The 14,741-nt window shown below is 36.7% G+C and overlaps 1 protein-coding gene across 1 annotated transcript; it reads right to left on the minus strand.

Moving 5' to 3' along the window:
* Positions 1-761: 761 nt before the first annotated feature.
* Positions 762-2,867, minus strand: LOC141691598 (uncharacterized). Its single transcript, XM_074496367.1, has 5 exons — positions 2,637-2,867; positions 2,164-2,529; positions 1,787-2,061; positions 1,229-1,700; positions 762-1,142 (listed from the first exon to the last, which is right to left on the minus strand). Exons 1-5 carry the CDS (start codon positions 2,865-2,867, stop codon positions 762-764), a joined length of 1,725 nt encoding a protein of 574 aa, XP_074352468.1.
* Positions 2,868-14,741: the final 11,874 nt, after the last annotated feature.

Below are 14,741 nucleotides of genomic sequence, written 5' to 3' on the forward strand. Positions count from 1 at the left end.
TGTAAACGCGGGTCGGAGGTTTCGCGAATCTGGGCAGCAATCTTGTGCGTACTTTGTTTGGATTGATCCACCCCTTGGAGCTCGTGCTGTTGAGGCTATTGAGGAGTTACACGAAATGCATTTTCAAGCTCTTCGAAGGAACAGTCACAGGAGGGACAGTTTGATTGAAAGGCATGAAGCTGAGACTCTTAATTTGAAGCGAAAACAAGGTTTTATGGTGGTTGCTATGTTTATTGTCTTCTCTGTGATGATGAGTACTGGACTTGCTTCAGTTATGCCTGATAATGTGGTTGATGATTACGAGTCCGATGAAGATGCTTAAGATCTTAAGTTTAAGGTTTTTGTCGGTGTGTTTTGTCTTTTAGCTATGTTCATGAAGATTCTTAAGATTTTATGTTTATTGTCTTAATGTATTCGAATTGTACTCTGATGACTATGTTATTCTCTGTAATGTATCTGATATTTCATTTTCGAATTTGACTGCTATATTTGACAATGTATTGTAATAGAATTTTAACTTTCAAATAAAACAAAAGAGGTCAATTCATTGCAAATTGTAACATAAGGTTCCATACCAAGGTTGACCATAACAAAAGAAGGTTCATGTAGAACATAACCATGAGTCATGACTACAAAGGTTCTATTACATCCATACCAAAAGAGCCAAACTAAGGTTCATATAGACCATAATAAAAAGTTAGCATCAAAACAAGCATTATCTTCTCAAGATGGTTGATCAACATTCACAATCATTAGGTTATTTACAACTTCCAAACAGGTTTCTGCTTAAGCCTACTTTCCCTTTTCTTCCTTGCTAGCTCCAGATTCCTCAAACTTGTAACACTGGCCTTGTCTTTAGTTGTGAATCCAAGTGCTTGAACACCAAGAGGATTGTTTGTGCCTTGTTGAGTGTTGGTATTGGTGAAGACACCACCTTGACTGCCTTCTCCAAGTGTAGTGGACCTTGTTGCTCTCCTTTCACCACTTTGTCCACCTTGATTTGGAGTTTCTTGGCCTTCCTGACTGGCTTCTCCAACTGTCCTGGAGTTTGAAGCCTCCTTTCCACCACCAACTTCAGCTGTCTTTGCCTTCTTGGTCCTAGTTTTCACTTGCTTCTCACAGCCATTAGCTTTGTCATGTGCCTGTGAACATAAGAAGTACATACTCTTCATATACTACTCCTGATGTGCACACATTATCATATTGAGATAATGAAAAAACAACATACCCTAGCAGGACAAGTCCTCATGTTATGAGAATATTCAGTGCAATAAGAGCACCTGACTTTGGTGTTCTGTCTTTTTAACCTTGTAGCCCCAGGGGTGGTTGCATCATTGGTTTTGTTCCTTGATTTCTTTGGCCTTCCTGTTTGTACCTTGAGTACAGGTGGTAATGGCTTAGGGTAGTCTGTTGCATCCCATTCTTCTTCACCACAAATAGGATCAAGAATGTGGTTGTATGTTGCAAGGAAACTATCCTTTGAGTAGCAAGCATGAATATACTCCTCATAATTTTTCTTAGACCATGCTATGCAAGCACAGGCATGATAACATGGTATACCTGAGATCTCCCATTTCCTGCATGCACACCTTTTGGCCTCCAGGTCCACCACCATTTGGTAACCCCCATCACTCATAGTAACCAGGTACTTTGCACCTCCAGACCATACCACATGACAACCTTTAATCAACTCAACAACTCTGCAAACAAAATATTAGGCATTAACAATTAGTATCACATAAACTTAAAACATGACACTGCAACATAGTTAGTTGAAGACACTTACTTATTCAGTCTTCTCATGGAATTAGGGCAAATAGGGTTCAAGGCATAACTATTAAGCATCTTGTCCCTCTTTTTTTGTATCCTTTTCATGACATCAATATGTATGCTTTGTAGCATTGACAGAATAGTCAAGTCTCTATATTTTCCAATGGTGCTATTAAATACCTCACATTGGTTATTTACAAACTGGTCAGATTTAGGTGTCAATCTGAAGGCACTTCTACTCCATTGAGTTCTTGGTTTTTCAGATAACCAATCATAGCATTTCTTTGATAACTGCCAATACATGATTTTATAATGAATAAGCAAACAATTCAAGAAAGTATGATTAATGATTAATAACCAAATGACTAATGACATGGAATGATAACAGCTTACCTTTTGCAACTCATCCATGTGCTTCTTAAATGTGTATTCAGTTGTAGCCCTAGCTGCTTTCCAGAGAATCATCCTGACACCAATGCCTTTTTGTTCTTTCCACATATTTCTGTACAAGTGCATAACACAGAACCTATGTTCTGCATTAGGCACAATAGTTTCCAAGGCATTAATCAAGCCTTTCTGCCTATCAGATATAAATGTCCAGCTGCTGTCATTGTCAATGTTCAAGTCTTCAACTACTTGCTTTAAAAACCAATTCCAGCTCTCACTGTTCTCAGCTTCCACCACTGCCCAAGCCAAGGGATACATCTCATCATTAGCATCTGTTCCAATAGCTGCTAATAATTGGCCACCATAAGGGCCCTTTAAGTGGCACCCATCTAGCCCTATTAGTGGCCTACAACCCTCTCTGAATCCCTTCTTAACTGCTCCAAAGCAAGTATATAATCTTTTGAATCTTTTCAGTCCACCTCTTCTGCACCACCAGCATCTTCAGTCATCACCAAGACAGTGCTATCAGGCAATGCTTTCAATAAAGCATTAGCATAGTCCCAAACTCTTGAATACTGCTCCACATGCTTCCCATTAATTGTCTGTAATGCCTTTCTTTTAGCCCTAGCAATTGCATAAATGCTCACATGACAACCCCAATCATTGACAACCTTTTTCAGAAAAGCTTGCAAAGGCCATGTGGGGTTCATCCTTATGTCATTTTCATAGTAATTTGCAATCCATTTAGAATTTATCTGTTTCTGATCAAAAGTTTGAGTGCATGTATGTTTGGGGTCATACACTCGAACTTGATAAGTGTCAGACCTCTACATCTTGTTTGCATAAATATTCCGCTTGCAACCATTAGAGCACACAAACTTCACTCTTGAACCATAATTTCTTTTCTGCACTACAGGCCTTCTTTCAACAATGGCTTGCTTCTTTACTGCCTCTCTGAACACCTTTGCACTTGCAAATAACTGCCCCAACTCAAACTTTGGATGCCCCATCTCACTCTTCTCATCAAAAACAGACCACTTGATCTCTTCTTCATCTGTGGAGTTAGCAGCCATCCTCTCTTCTTCACTGTTTGTATATTGTGTAGAGTCAATTGAATATTCTACATTTCCTACTGTCCCCATGTCATCTGTAACCCTTGTTTTCCCCTTGTCAGTCATGTTTCCTTCTCCTTTTGCTTTTCCTTTTCCTTTTACAGTATTATTGTTTGCTTTCTCAACTTCTTTTGCTTCTCTTTTTTTAGCCCTCTCATTTTTATACAAACAAACATCATCATCTGTGCTGTCAACATTGGAGGAGTCACTGTGAAATGAATCATCAGTCAACTCATCTTGACACACCACAAAATCTTCATCCTCTGGGTCAGTATGATCACTAAACACCTCTTCATCATCTACAAGATGTTCAACTTCACCTTCATTCTCTGGATTCTTTTCTACATCTGCATTCTCTGCATTTTCCTCCTCATCTGCTTCATAGTCAAAAAGACCCTCATACACACACATTTCTCTAAGAAAATCTTCAGAATTGAGGTGGTCATTCTCCACAAATTCCAAGTTAGGATCTTGTGAAGGGTTGTACTCCTGTGACACTTTCCCATCAGGTGTGACTACTGCTAGGGGTTTAGAAGCAATGGAAACAGCAAAAACAAACACCAACCTTGAAGGTGGCACAAGTTCACACATGTCTAAAACATCAGCATCTGATTCTAATGTCCATAGACCATTGACCCAATCTGTTTTTGGAAATTTATAACTAAATGAATGACACCCATCTTGACCACATTCTGTTAGCATAGACTTTAACTCAATTATACTCATCATGTCTACATTACACCCGTCTATATAAACAAAATCTCCACCAACATAATTCCTCGGATTTTCAGAGATGACCCCACCATAATACAGTTTAATTGTAAACAAATCTGCAGCTGAAAAGAATAACAAACAAAAACAGAAAGTGGGGAAAAAAATGACAAACATATATATAAAGGAGGACATAAACAATTCAATACACGTGAATGGGACCACTACCAGGCCAAAACCCTAATTTGTACTCGTCAAACACTAACAGTCAACAAACCTTAAAATTTATCAAAACCCTAACATACATATATGACAAAACCTAACATTACATCTCAAGAACCCTTTTTTAATACAAATTACAGAGATTGGGGATACCCTAATTTACCCTAAAATTACTGGAGATATCGAATACTTACCTGTATAACTGGGGCATTCATTTGGTGAGTAAATATCCCTTTCTTCCCTTGGACGAATTAACCAACTCATGCTTGCTAGATTTTGGATCACCCTTCTCTTCACTTTGCTAGATTTTTTAACTAAAGTAAATGTTGCAAGAAAATGGAAAAAGAGGAGGCGAAAAGGTACTGGTAAAAGCCCGCGTAATTGGTTTATGTGGAAAAGACGATGAGGCCCTCCACTTTTGGTCACGGCGTTAATAAAATTTAACGGATTGCATTCATCCGTAACGAAAATAGAAATGTAGTATTTCAGTTGGTTGTTTTTGAACTGTAATATTGCAAGTGGTGTCTTCACCAAAGTGCGAGTACACAAAGTGCACTTTACTCAAGTATTTATATGGTAATAGTGCATAACTGTCCAAAAAACAAAATATATACATATATAATTCAAATGATTTTGTTTTTTTTATTGTGGGCACTTGTCGCCGCACATTAATAATATAACAAACAGAAATTTCTAAATTTAATATCTAACTCTAGCTCATATGTATTTCCAATGAAAAAAATAATAGAAGCATATGAGCATGTGCGACGTTCACGGGGAAAAAGAATAGCTTAGGAAGGCTCAACTCGAAATCATTGAACCCATCATCCTGACCTTTGTAGGGAGTAAAACTGAAAAAGCTCCTATGATATACAAATTACATTTTATACCAGAACTAACCTCATGCATGTCTTGAACATTGAGATTTGCATCAGCAGTCTACTGAAACAGCCTCACTTTGTGGCAAGGGAAAGAATTGTCAAAACTATCGTTGGCCTGGAGCTCTAAGAGCTGATCTTGACTGGGGTCTTTTAATTTCTGGCACCATTGTAAAAGTTAGGACCATACCAGCATTGATGAGCACTTATATTTCGGTGTCATTGTGAGTTTAAACTAAATTCACAATTGCAGCAGTACCCTACAAACCAGCCCCAACTGCCACCCCTTGTCATTTGTCATTTGTAAAGAAATATGCGAGTTTGCTACAAGTATCTAGCATATAAATTTCTTCAAGTATCTAGCATATAAATTTCTTGGTGTTTGCTACAGAAATGCAGCAAGAACTTCAGTTTCGTATATCGTGAAAAGAACTCTCACCAGATGGAGAAGACAGATTTAGCAACCTTTGCATTATCCATATATCCTGCAATCTAGACTAGAACAACGTTGTACCATAACTCTAAGCTATATTTATAAAAAGAGAGAAAATATTTAGGGCATAAAGTATTAACAGTAAATGCAGGAGAATTTGTACTCGAAAATGTATGATAATTTGAATCACAAACACAATGGACACCGCAAAATAGACACCGCGGGTTCATGACAATTTAAAATATTTTGTATTCTACTTATGATTTTCCTAAAAGTAAAATTATTTACAGGCATAAAAATGAAGAGGATTAAATATGTTTGCTATCAAAAGGCCCTCGCTGTCAGCGAACTCATATCAAAATACAGGACATTGAACATAAGACTCCAAGGGATTTACAATCTGTCCAGAATTTTTGACACAGGTTTTTGACATACAAAACACAGGAAATTGCACAGTATCAAAGTACCAGATTATATGGTATTTCAAGAGGTTTCCAGAACATGTTTATACTCAGAAAATGGACACTCGAAACTCAAGTTATGAATTTTGGAATTTAGGCCATTAATCTTGAAAATTTAAATTCTGCACTACACTTGTAAGCATTAGAAATATGAACACTTCTAGGAATCCAAATCAATACAAGTTAAGGTATTTACTTAGTGAGCCAACAAGTACACCTAGTAAGACTTGGTCTCCTGGTAAGTAACACTAATTTTGTTAGGTCTCAATATGTTTGTAGAAGGGGGTTGAATACAAACAATACTGTTTAATCGAATAAAATGCGGAATAAAAAAGTGAAACAAAATTTAAGTTAAATAAAAGTATTATTAAACTTGAAAGGTGTTACAACAACGGTATCGTTTACAAGGGATTAATCTCAAATAAATTATTCCAAATCTAGAATAAATTCGACATGAACTTTTTCTATTTTTGTAATAAAAAGGATCAAATGCTAAATGTAATTTGAGATTAAGTTCTAGGGATTTTGATCCGCTAGATAGTTACACAAGAACAAGAAAAGGATTTCTAGTGGATTAGATTTAACAATGAATACTAGAAATAAATGATCTGTGAAATTGCAATAAGTTCTCTGCTGTTTTCTTGGTTCTGTGTTCTTCTGTTAATTTGATATTCAATGCTTTGTCTTTAGAAAATAAGCTGCTGCTTTTTATATTAAATCAATCCTTGATTTAACTGGCAAGACAATCCTGATAGCTCAGCAAGACAATCCTTTTTAACTGGTAGAACTTTCGGTAGGACAGTCTATTGAACTGGCATGACTTTCGGCAAGACAATCTAAATGAGCTGGCATGACTTTCGGTATGACTATTGATTGTCATACCGATTGTCATACTAATACAAAAGATTGTCTTTGCTGAATTAATTTTGATTTTAAATTCAAAATTAATTCTGAAAAACCATAATATTAATTCAGAATTAATTAATTAATTAACCCAATTAATCAATAAATTAATCTTTGCAGATATAATTTATTTTCTTAATTAAATTATATGACTTAATTAATTAATAGAGAATTAATACTATTCTTGAACAGCAACCACTCTTCTGACAATCTTCTGAAAATCACTGAATCCATTTCACCACTTCAATATTGACACTCGATGTATTGTCTGGTTCATGAATGACTAACTTCTGTGATGTTTCTTCATATCTTGATTTTCTTCAAATTAAATCCCTGTAATCAATTGATACCCTGAAGAGATCTTTGTCACTTGATTAAAACCATAATCTTGATTTATATCACTGATGCTTGATCAATTTCTTGAGCTTCTTCCAGTGAATTAAGTCCTCAATTCTGTAGATGAACAATGTTACTTAATCCTTTGACATATGTTACTTTGAGAGATCTCTCCGACGATAGAACCACTATTTACTTGTTACATCCTTATTTGAGTTGAGTTAAATCCTCGAATAAACAAATAGGCTATGACATATGCCTTTCAATCTCCCCCTATGTGTTTGTTAGACAATAATAACAAATACCTAGAGGATAACTCAACTAACAAATAAGAAAAATATATAAACAGTAATGCAAAGTAAATAGCAGAAAAGTTCTGGATTATATTTAACATTTTGCAGATTCCAAAAGAAATTTACAAGTGAATACAAGATAGATGTTCCTCTAGACTGAACATATAACTACATTAGTCTATCTTGATTCATAAAGCTCTAAGCAAATTATATTAAGTTTTGAGCTAATTGAATTCAGTTGTCTTCCCTTCCGAATTCACCTTCTTCCAAATCTTGAAGCAACTCCTTGTCAAAGACACGGTCCTTTTCAGAAGTGAAGCTGGCTGGTCTGACTGGTTGAACTCCAACTGACTTTAGATTATTCTTGAACTGATTGTACTTTTTAATATTCTTTTCACAATAAGCTTGAATCAGATCAGCTGCTTGAGTTTTCAACATGGATGAATATCCAACAGTTCTTAAGTGATGTTTCATCCAGACAAGATGCTTAGCTGAGTAGTCTTTAAGAGATTGTGAATCGAGCTGGCAGATTTGAAGACAGTCAGACTTAAAGAATCTTACCTGATGAGGATTGTTGACCACTTGAGGACTAGCCCTGCTGGCAAACTCTTTGAGCCTTTCTCGAAGAACTTCATTCAATTCTGAGCTTCTTTTGACTTTGTTGAGAAGAACCCAAATCTCTGATAAAGAACGATTCTCAAACAGATGAAGTGATACCTTGAAAGATCCTTCGCTCTGACAATATACAAATATGCTCATTTCATTTAGAGATCTGTCAAAGGCAGCTGTGATCCTTGAGACTTCAGTCTTTATAGCATTCATGTACACGTCATTGTTTGGATTAGAGATCTCCAGCTTGTCCAGAAGATGTAGAAACTGCCTATCATTGTTTGTGCTCAGCTGAGGCATATCAAGTACTCTCCTAGCTTCATCCCATTTTTCACCAATCTCCAGTCTGACATCTCTTCTCCTTTCTTTAGCTTTAATGTCATGAAGATGTTGCTTTTCAAGAGTTTCTGTTCATTCAATGTTTTTCCTCATATCAATGATCTGGGATACCTTTTTGAGTTCAGCTTCTTTTCTTTTCAACTATGACTGCTGCTGCTGAAACTCTTTCTCAAAAACAGGATCCACTGGAGCTTCCTCTTCCCATTCTCCAAAATCACTTTCCTCCTCAGCTTCAAAGAAACCATCTTTATCTTCCAAGACTGGTTCAGAGGGAATGTCAAAAATATCAAAGTCATCCTGTTCTCCACTATAGTAGACATCATCAGCCTTCCCTGTGCCTCCAACAGAAGAATCTTTTTCTTTTCCCTCTCCACTTCTCCCTTTCTTCTCCCCCTTAGTTGAGTAATCCTCTACAGACTTTCCCTTAGACCCTCCATGACCTCCATGACCTCCAGAGCCTGAGCCTCCACCAGACGGCCCTTCAAAGAAAGTCCTTTGTTCTTCATTAGGGCAGTGAAATTTTTTTATCATGAAGTACAAGTGCTTCATCCCTTCATTGAGATATTCCATGCCCGTCTCTATCTTCAGAAATCTGGAGGAATCCAGTGAATGATTCATTTCAACCAAGTCTTCAAGAGAAGTCATTCTTGTATGGAGAGAGCAGAAGTTTGAAATATCTTCAGCTAATAAAGTTGGAGATGCCTGGATTGAGTTAAGCTTTGGTACAACAGAGGTCTTCAAATCTGATATCTGAGTCCTGATGAGAGCCAGCTGATTATTGACAGAGGTGGAAGAAGAAGACCGTTCAACCACTTGTGCTTTGAATGATTGAGCCTCAGCCTGACTTTTTGCAAGTTGTTCTTTCAGTTCAGCAATTTGCGCTAACAGATTTTCAGTGTTTGCGTCTGTGTGTGCGCTCATCTGAATATCTCTCCTGTTTGATTCACTCAACTCACGTGCTTGTGTATCTCTCAATATTATTGCTCGTGAGGAGTCTTCCTGATGCTGATCTTCTGTACCTGCATTTGAAATCACCCTAGCCTCTTCAAGAGAGGTCAGTGGTGGTGCAATGGGAATTCGCGAGTCCCGATCCTCAGTCAAACCTATCTTTTCATGTGAAATAGATGTCTGAATTGCTTCAGGGTTAGATTGACCGAGTTGCCCTCCACTTTCTCCAGATAAATCTACGAGTGGAGAATCCCGTGAGGGAGCCAGAGGTGTTGGATCTGGGAGGGGAGAAAATGACTCTATTAAAGGTGGCTGAGAGTCAGATTTTCCCTCAGAAGCATGTGATTGCTCTTCAGACGTAACTATGGCAGGCAATGTAACCGACTCAATGTGCACTCCTCGCTCCGTGTCCTGAGTATCATCTATTGGTCTGTATGCTTCCATTGTGAGTAATGGAAGTGTGCTTGACTCAGTACAGGATGCCATGGCCCTATGGCGAATTTCAATAGATTCATCCTGTTGATAGAATATCTCTAGTAACTGTTCACTGGCCATATCAAAGTCTATGTCCTGTTGGGAGGACAAGGATGGGCTTTCAGATGCCTCAGTAAATGTTCTTCTTTTCTTGGGAGGAGGCAGAGCTGAGGGTTCATTCACATCCACCAACATACTACTTCCTACTAACCTTCTAGGCAACATTTTAGACAGTGGGGGAAAGGTTGAGATAGGTTGTGACTCTGTGTTTGGCTCTATGACCTTGGATTGATGCTGCGGTTCTACAACTTCATGGTCAGACCTATCAACCACTGGGGGTCTTTCAACAGAAGTAGGAATAGTTTGAGTTTGAGGAATTATTACCTGCAGAGGAAGAGCATCTGATGTTTGAGCCTGGATGGTTTGAACCACTGGAGGTTGAGCTTGCTGCTCATGACCGGGAAGATTGAAAATAGGTAAAGGAATGTAAGTGGCCATGAAAGCAGATACAAGTACTGGAACTTGCATGAATTTAAAGGTTGTGTCTTGGCGAGTGTAAATCTTTTTGCTTACTGGAGGGGGTTCAGTTACTGAAGAGTTAGCAAAAAGAGCTTTATGCTCAGGTGAGAGAAGATGTTCTGCTATGAGCATGAGAAAACGAGCGTAGTAGCACGAGACCCTACGATTTGTAGAATGATCACGTAAAGCAGTAGTGAGACGTCTCAGAAGAATGGGTAAAAGTAGTTTGCCAAAATTGATCCTTTGATTGAAAACAACCGCAAGACCAATATACTGCAGAGTGGAAGTGATGTTGTGAAAGTTGGATTTAGTGCAGTTGACAAACACTTTGGAAAGTGTATCAAAGAAAATATCCCATTCAGAAACCAAATTGGATTTAGACAACTTGGTTAAATTAATCACCCCCTGATAGTGAATAGCATGGAAAAAGTTTGAAATATCATTTTCAGAGGGTAAATTACAGAAATTGTCCATTGGAAAATTTAACGCTCGATTGACGACTGTTTCATCAACTACATACTGTGTGTTTGCCACGGTGAATGAAAAAGATTTAAAATCATCGGCCACAGTAGAGGTTGTGTAAATCAGTCTGAGCAGATCGACATTTAAAAGCACATTTGATTTAATAGCAGAGCTAACAATCGAATGGTCATTTAAAAATCTAATCCACGGCTTAAATTTTTCCACATCACACTTTTCTGGATTAAAATAACCTACAAGATTATGCGAGACAATTTGGAAGTTGAGAGCCATTAAAAATATAATAAAACACACACTTTCAGAATTTTAAGAGTAATATTAAGAAAATTCGAATTAATTAAATTAATTTAATAATTCGAATTAAATCAATTATATCCGAAAAATTTAGAAAGTAATGTATCTCGTTAATGTTCTTAATCTCACAATAAAAGATCTGAAAAACGCACAAGACACAAAACAAAAAATAACTAAAAATACCCAAAAACAACCAAACACTGATTTTGAAGGGAACAAAAATGAAGTGAAATTATAAATAAAAAAATTGGGCAGCACTTCCTCACTGTATGTATACACACATATATGTATATATCACAGTAAAGTGTGCTGAGTAAAAACTCGAGCAAGAAAATATCAATGGAGGTTTGCGTTTGATCGAATAGAGAGAGAAAGAGAAACAAGAGAGAAAAACTGTTGGAATTTAAAAACTGAACTGAATTGATTTACAAAACAAAACAAAAAAACGTTAAGTAGGACAACTGGTATGACAATCGAGGAAAGTCATACCGATTGTCTTCCCGATTGTCATACCAGGCAATTGAGAAAACAAAAATACTAATAATATAACTGGTATGACAATCTGATAGTCATACCGATTGTCATACCAGTACAAAATAAAAACAAATATTATCTGATATAAATTTTATTACTGGCAAGACTATGGATAGTCATACCGATTGTCTTACTAGTTATAAAATTAAACTGAATATAAAATTAAACACATACATGTACTGGAATGACTTTCAGCAAGACAATTTCAATTGTCTTGCCGATTGTCATTCTAGTATAAAATAAACTTATACACAGAATTAATACTTATTGTTACAGAAAAAAATTACAAAACAAAAGCAATATTTCAGAAATAATTTTATTTTATTCCAAAAATAGACTTCTGTTGAATTTTAGCAAATAAAATTCATAGAAAAATATTTTTAGAGAAAATAAAATATTCTGAGATATTAAAATTAACAAGTAGAATAAATAAATAAGATAAGATAATAATAAAACTTACATAGAAATAAGCAAGAAATTATGGAAAATATGATAAAATAAATTTGCAAATGAATTTTTTATTTATGAAAAATTCATTTATAAATTCATTCAAGAACAGATTTCAGATATTCACAAGTTTAATCACTAAAGCTATTCAACATACCCAATTTACCAACTAATTTGGTAAATGTGGATTCATCAAGAGGTTTAGTGAAAATATCTGTTATTTGTTCTTCTGTTGGAACAAAAAATAGTTCAACAGTACCATTCATGACGTGCTCTCTAATAAAATGATACCTGATGTCAATGTGCTTGATCTTTGTATGCTGCACAGGGTTGTTGGTGATGGCTATTACACTTGTATTGTCACATAGAATAGGTATTTTGTTCAATACAGAGCCATAGTCTCGTAGCTGATTCCTAATCCACAAGATCTGAGCATAGCAACTTCCAGCAGCAATATATTCAGCCTCGACCGTTGAATTGGAAACTGTTTGCTGTTTCTTACTGTACCATGAGACTAGTCTGCTATCTAGGAATTGACAACTCCCTGAGGTGCTTTTCCTATCAACAACACTTCCTGCGTAATCTGAATCTGTATATCCAACAAGGGTAAAACCAGATTCTTTAGGGTACCAAATACCTAGATTTGGTGTTCCCTTAAGATATCTCAAGATTCGTTTAACAGCAACGAGATGAATATCTCTAGGATCCGCTTGGAAGCTTGCACATAAGCATGTAGCATACATAATATCTGGTCTACTTGCAGTAAGATAGAGTAACGAGCCAATCATACCTCTGTAGCTTGTGACATCTACCTTAATGGAGTTTTCACATGGTCCAAGCTTGACAGCTGTAGTTGACGGAGTCCTTGCTGATGCAGAATCCTCTAGATTGTACTTTTGAGGAGTTCCTTGAGATACTTGGATTGACAAATAAAAGTTCCATCTAACCTTTGATTTACTTGTAATCCAAGAAAGAACTTCAGCTCTCCCATCATGCTCATTTCAAATTTGCTGTGCATTAACTTAGCAAATCTCTTACAGAGATTATCATTAGTAGACCCAAATATTATATCATCCACATAGACTTGGACTAATATAGTATCATTCTTATGCTTTTTAGAAAAGAGAGTTTTGTCTATGACACCTCTAATAAAGTTATTTTCAATAAGAAATTCAGAGAGAGTGTCATACCATTTTCTCGGAGACTGTTTGAGTCCATAGATAGTCTTGAAAAGAAAGTAGACAAAATCCAAATGATCTGGATCTTCAAAACCAGGAGGTTGCTCTACATATACCTCTTCATCCAGCTTTCCATTCAGAAAGGCACTCTTGACATCCATTTGATAAACTTTAGAGTTAGAGAATGCTGCAAATGCCAGAAATATCCTGATGGCCTCTAGTCTAGCCACTGGAGCATAGGTTTCATCATAATCAATGCCTTCAGCTTGAGAATACCCTTTAGCTACCAGTCTTGCTTTGTTTCTTGTAACCACACCATCTAGTTTATTCCTGAATACCCACCGAGTACCAACAACTTTTTTGTGTGTAGGTCTAGGTACCAGTTTCCAGACTTGTTGATGTTTAAACTGATTGAGTTCATCTTGCATAGCAATCACCCAATCTGGATCAGTCAGTGCTTCTTCAATCTTCTTAGGTTCCATCTCAGAAAGAAATCCTGAGAATAGACATTCATTTTGAGTAGCACGTCTAGTTCTGACTCCAACATCTGGATCACCAATAATCAACTCAAAAGGATGAGCTTTATTCCAGACAGTCTGTCTTGGAAGATTTGATCTTGATGATTCGCCTCGAAACACATTGGGATGTTGTGTCCTACTAGTTGATCCTTCAGCATCTCCCCTGAGTTGTTGTCAGGTTGACTTGATGATTCTTCATCAGTAGCAGTGGTGTCTCCATTGTTGTCAATGTTTCCATCACCAAACCTTGAGTATCATCATGATTAACAGGTTCTTCACCAGCAACAACCTCAGGTTCTTGATCATGTTCTGATTCTGAATCTGACATATCATCAAACTTCAGTTTCTCAGAAGGATCTTCAGTTTGGATACTAGGGAGTTTAGTGTCATCAAATGTAACATTGACACTTTCAGTTACTTTGTGTTGATCAATGATATACACCCTGTATGATCTTCTTCCATATCCAACAAAAATACCCTCATATGCCTTTGCCTCGAATTTACCACGACGATCATCTCCATCCTTGAGCACGAAGCATCCGGCACCAAATACATGAAAGTATTTGATAGAAGGTTTCTGTTCATTCATAATCTCATAAGGAGTTTTCTTGAAGTCTTTGTTGATTAGAGTTCGATTCTGAGTATAACATGCAGTATTGACAGCTTCAGCCCAAAAGTACATTGGAAGACCTGATTCACTTAACATCGTTCTTGCAGCTTCAATCAATGTACGATTCTTCCTTTCTACCACTCCATTTTGCTGAGGAGTTCTAGGAGCTGAAAATTGTCTGGTAATCCCTTTATCTGTACAGAATCCATTGAGAAGTGAATTCTTGAATTCTGTTCCATTATCTGACCTTATTGCTCTAATAGGGACATTAGAATCTAGCTCAAT

This window comes from Apium graveolens, chromosome 10, assembly GCF_009905375.1.
Source record: "Apium graveolens cultivar Ventura chromosome 10, ASM990537v1, whole genome shotgun sequence".
Classification (NCBI taxonomy): domain Eukaryota; kingdom Viridiplantae; phylum Streptophyta; class Magnoliopsida; order Apiales; family Apiaceae; genus Apium; species Apium graveolens.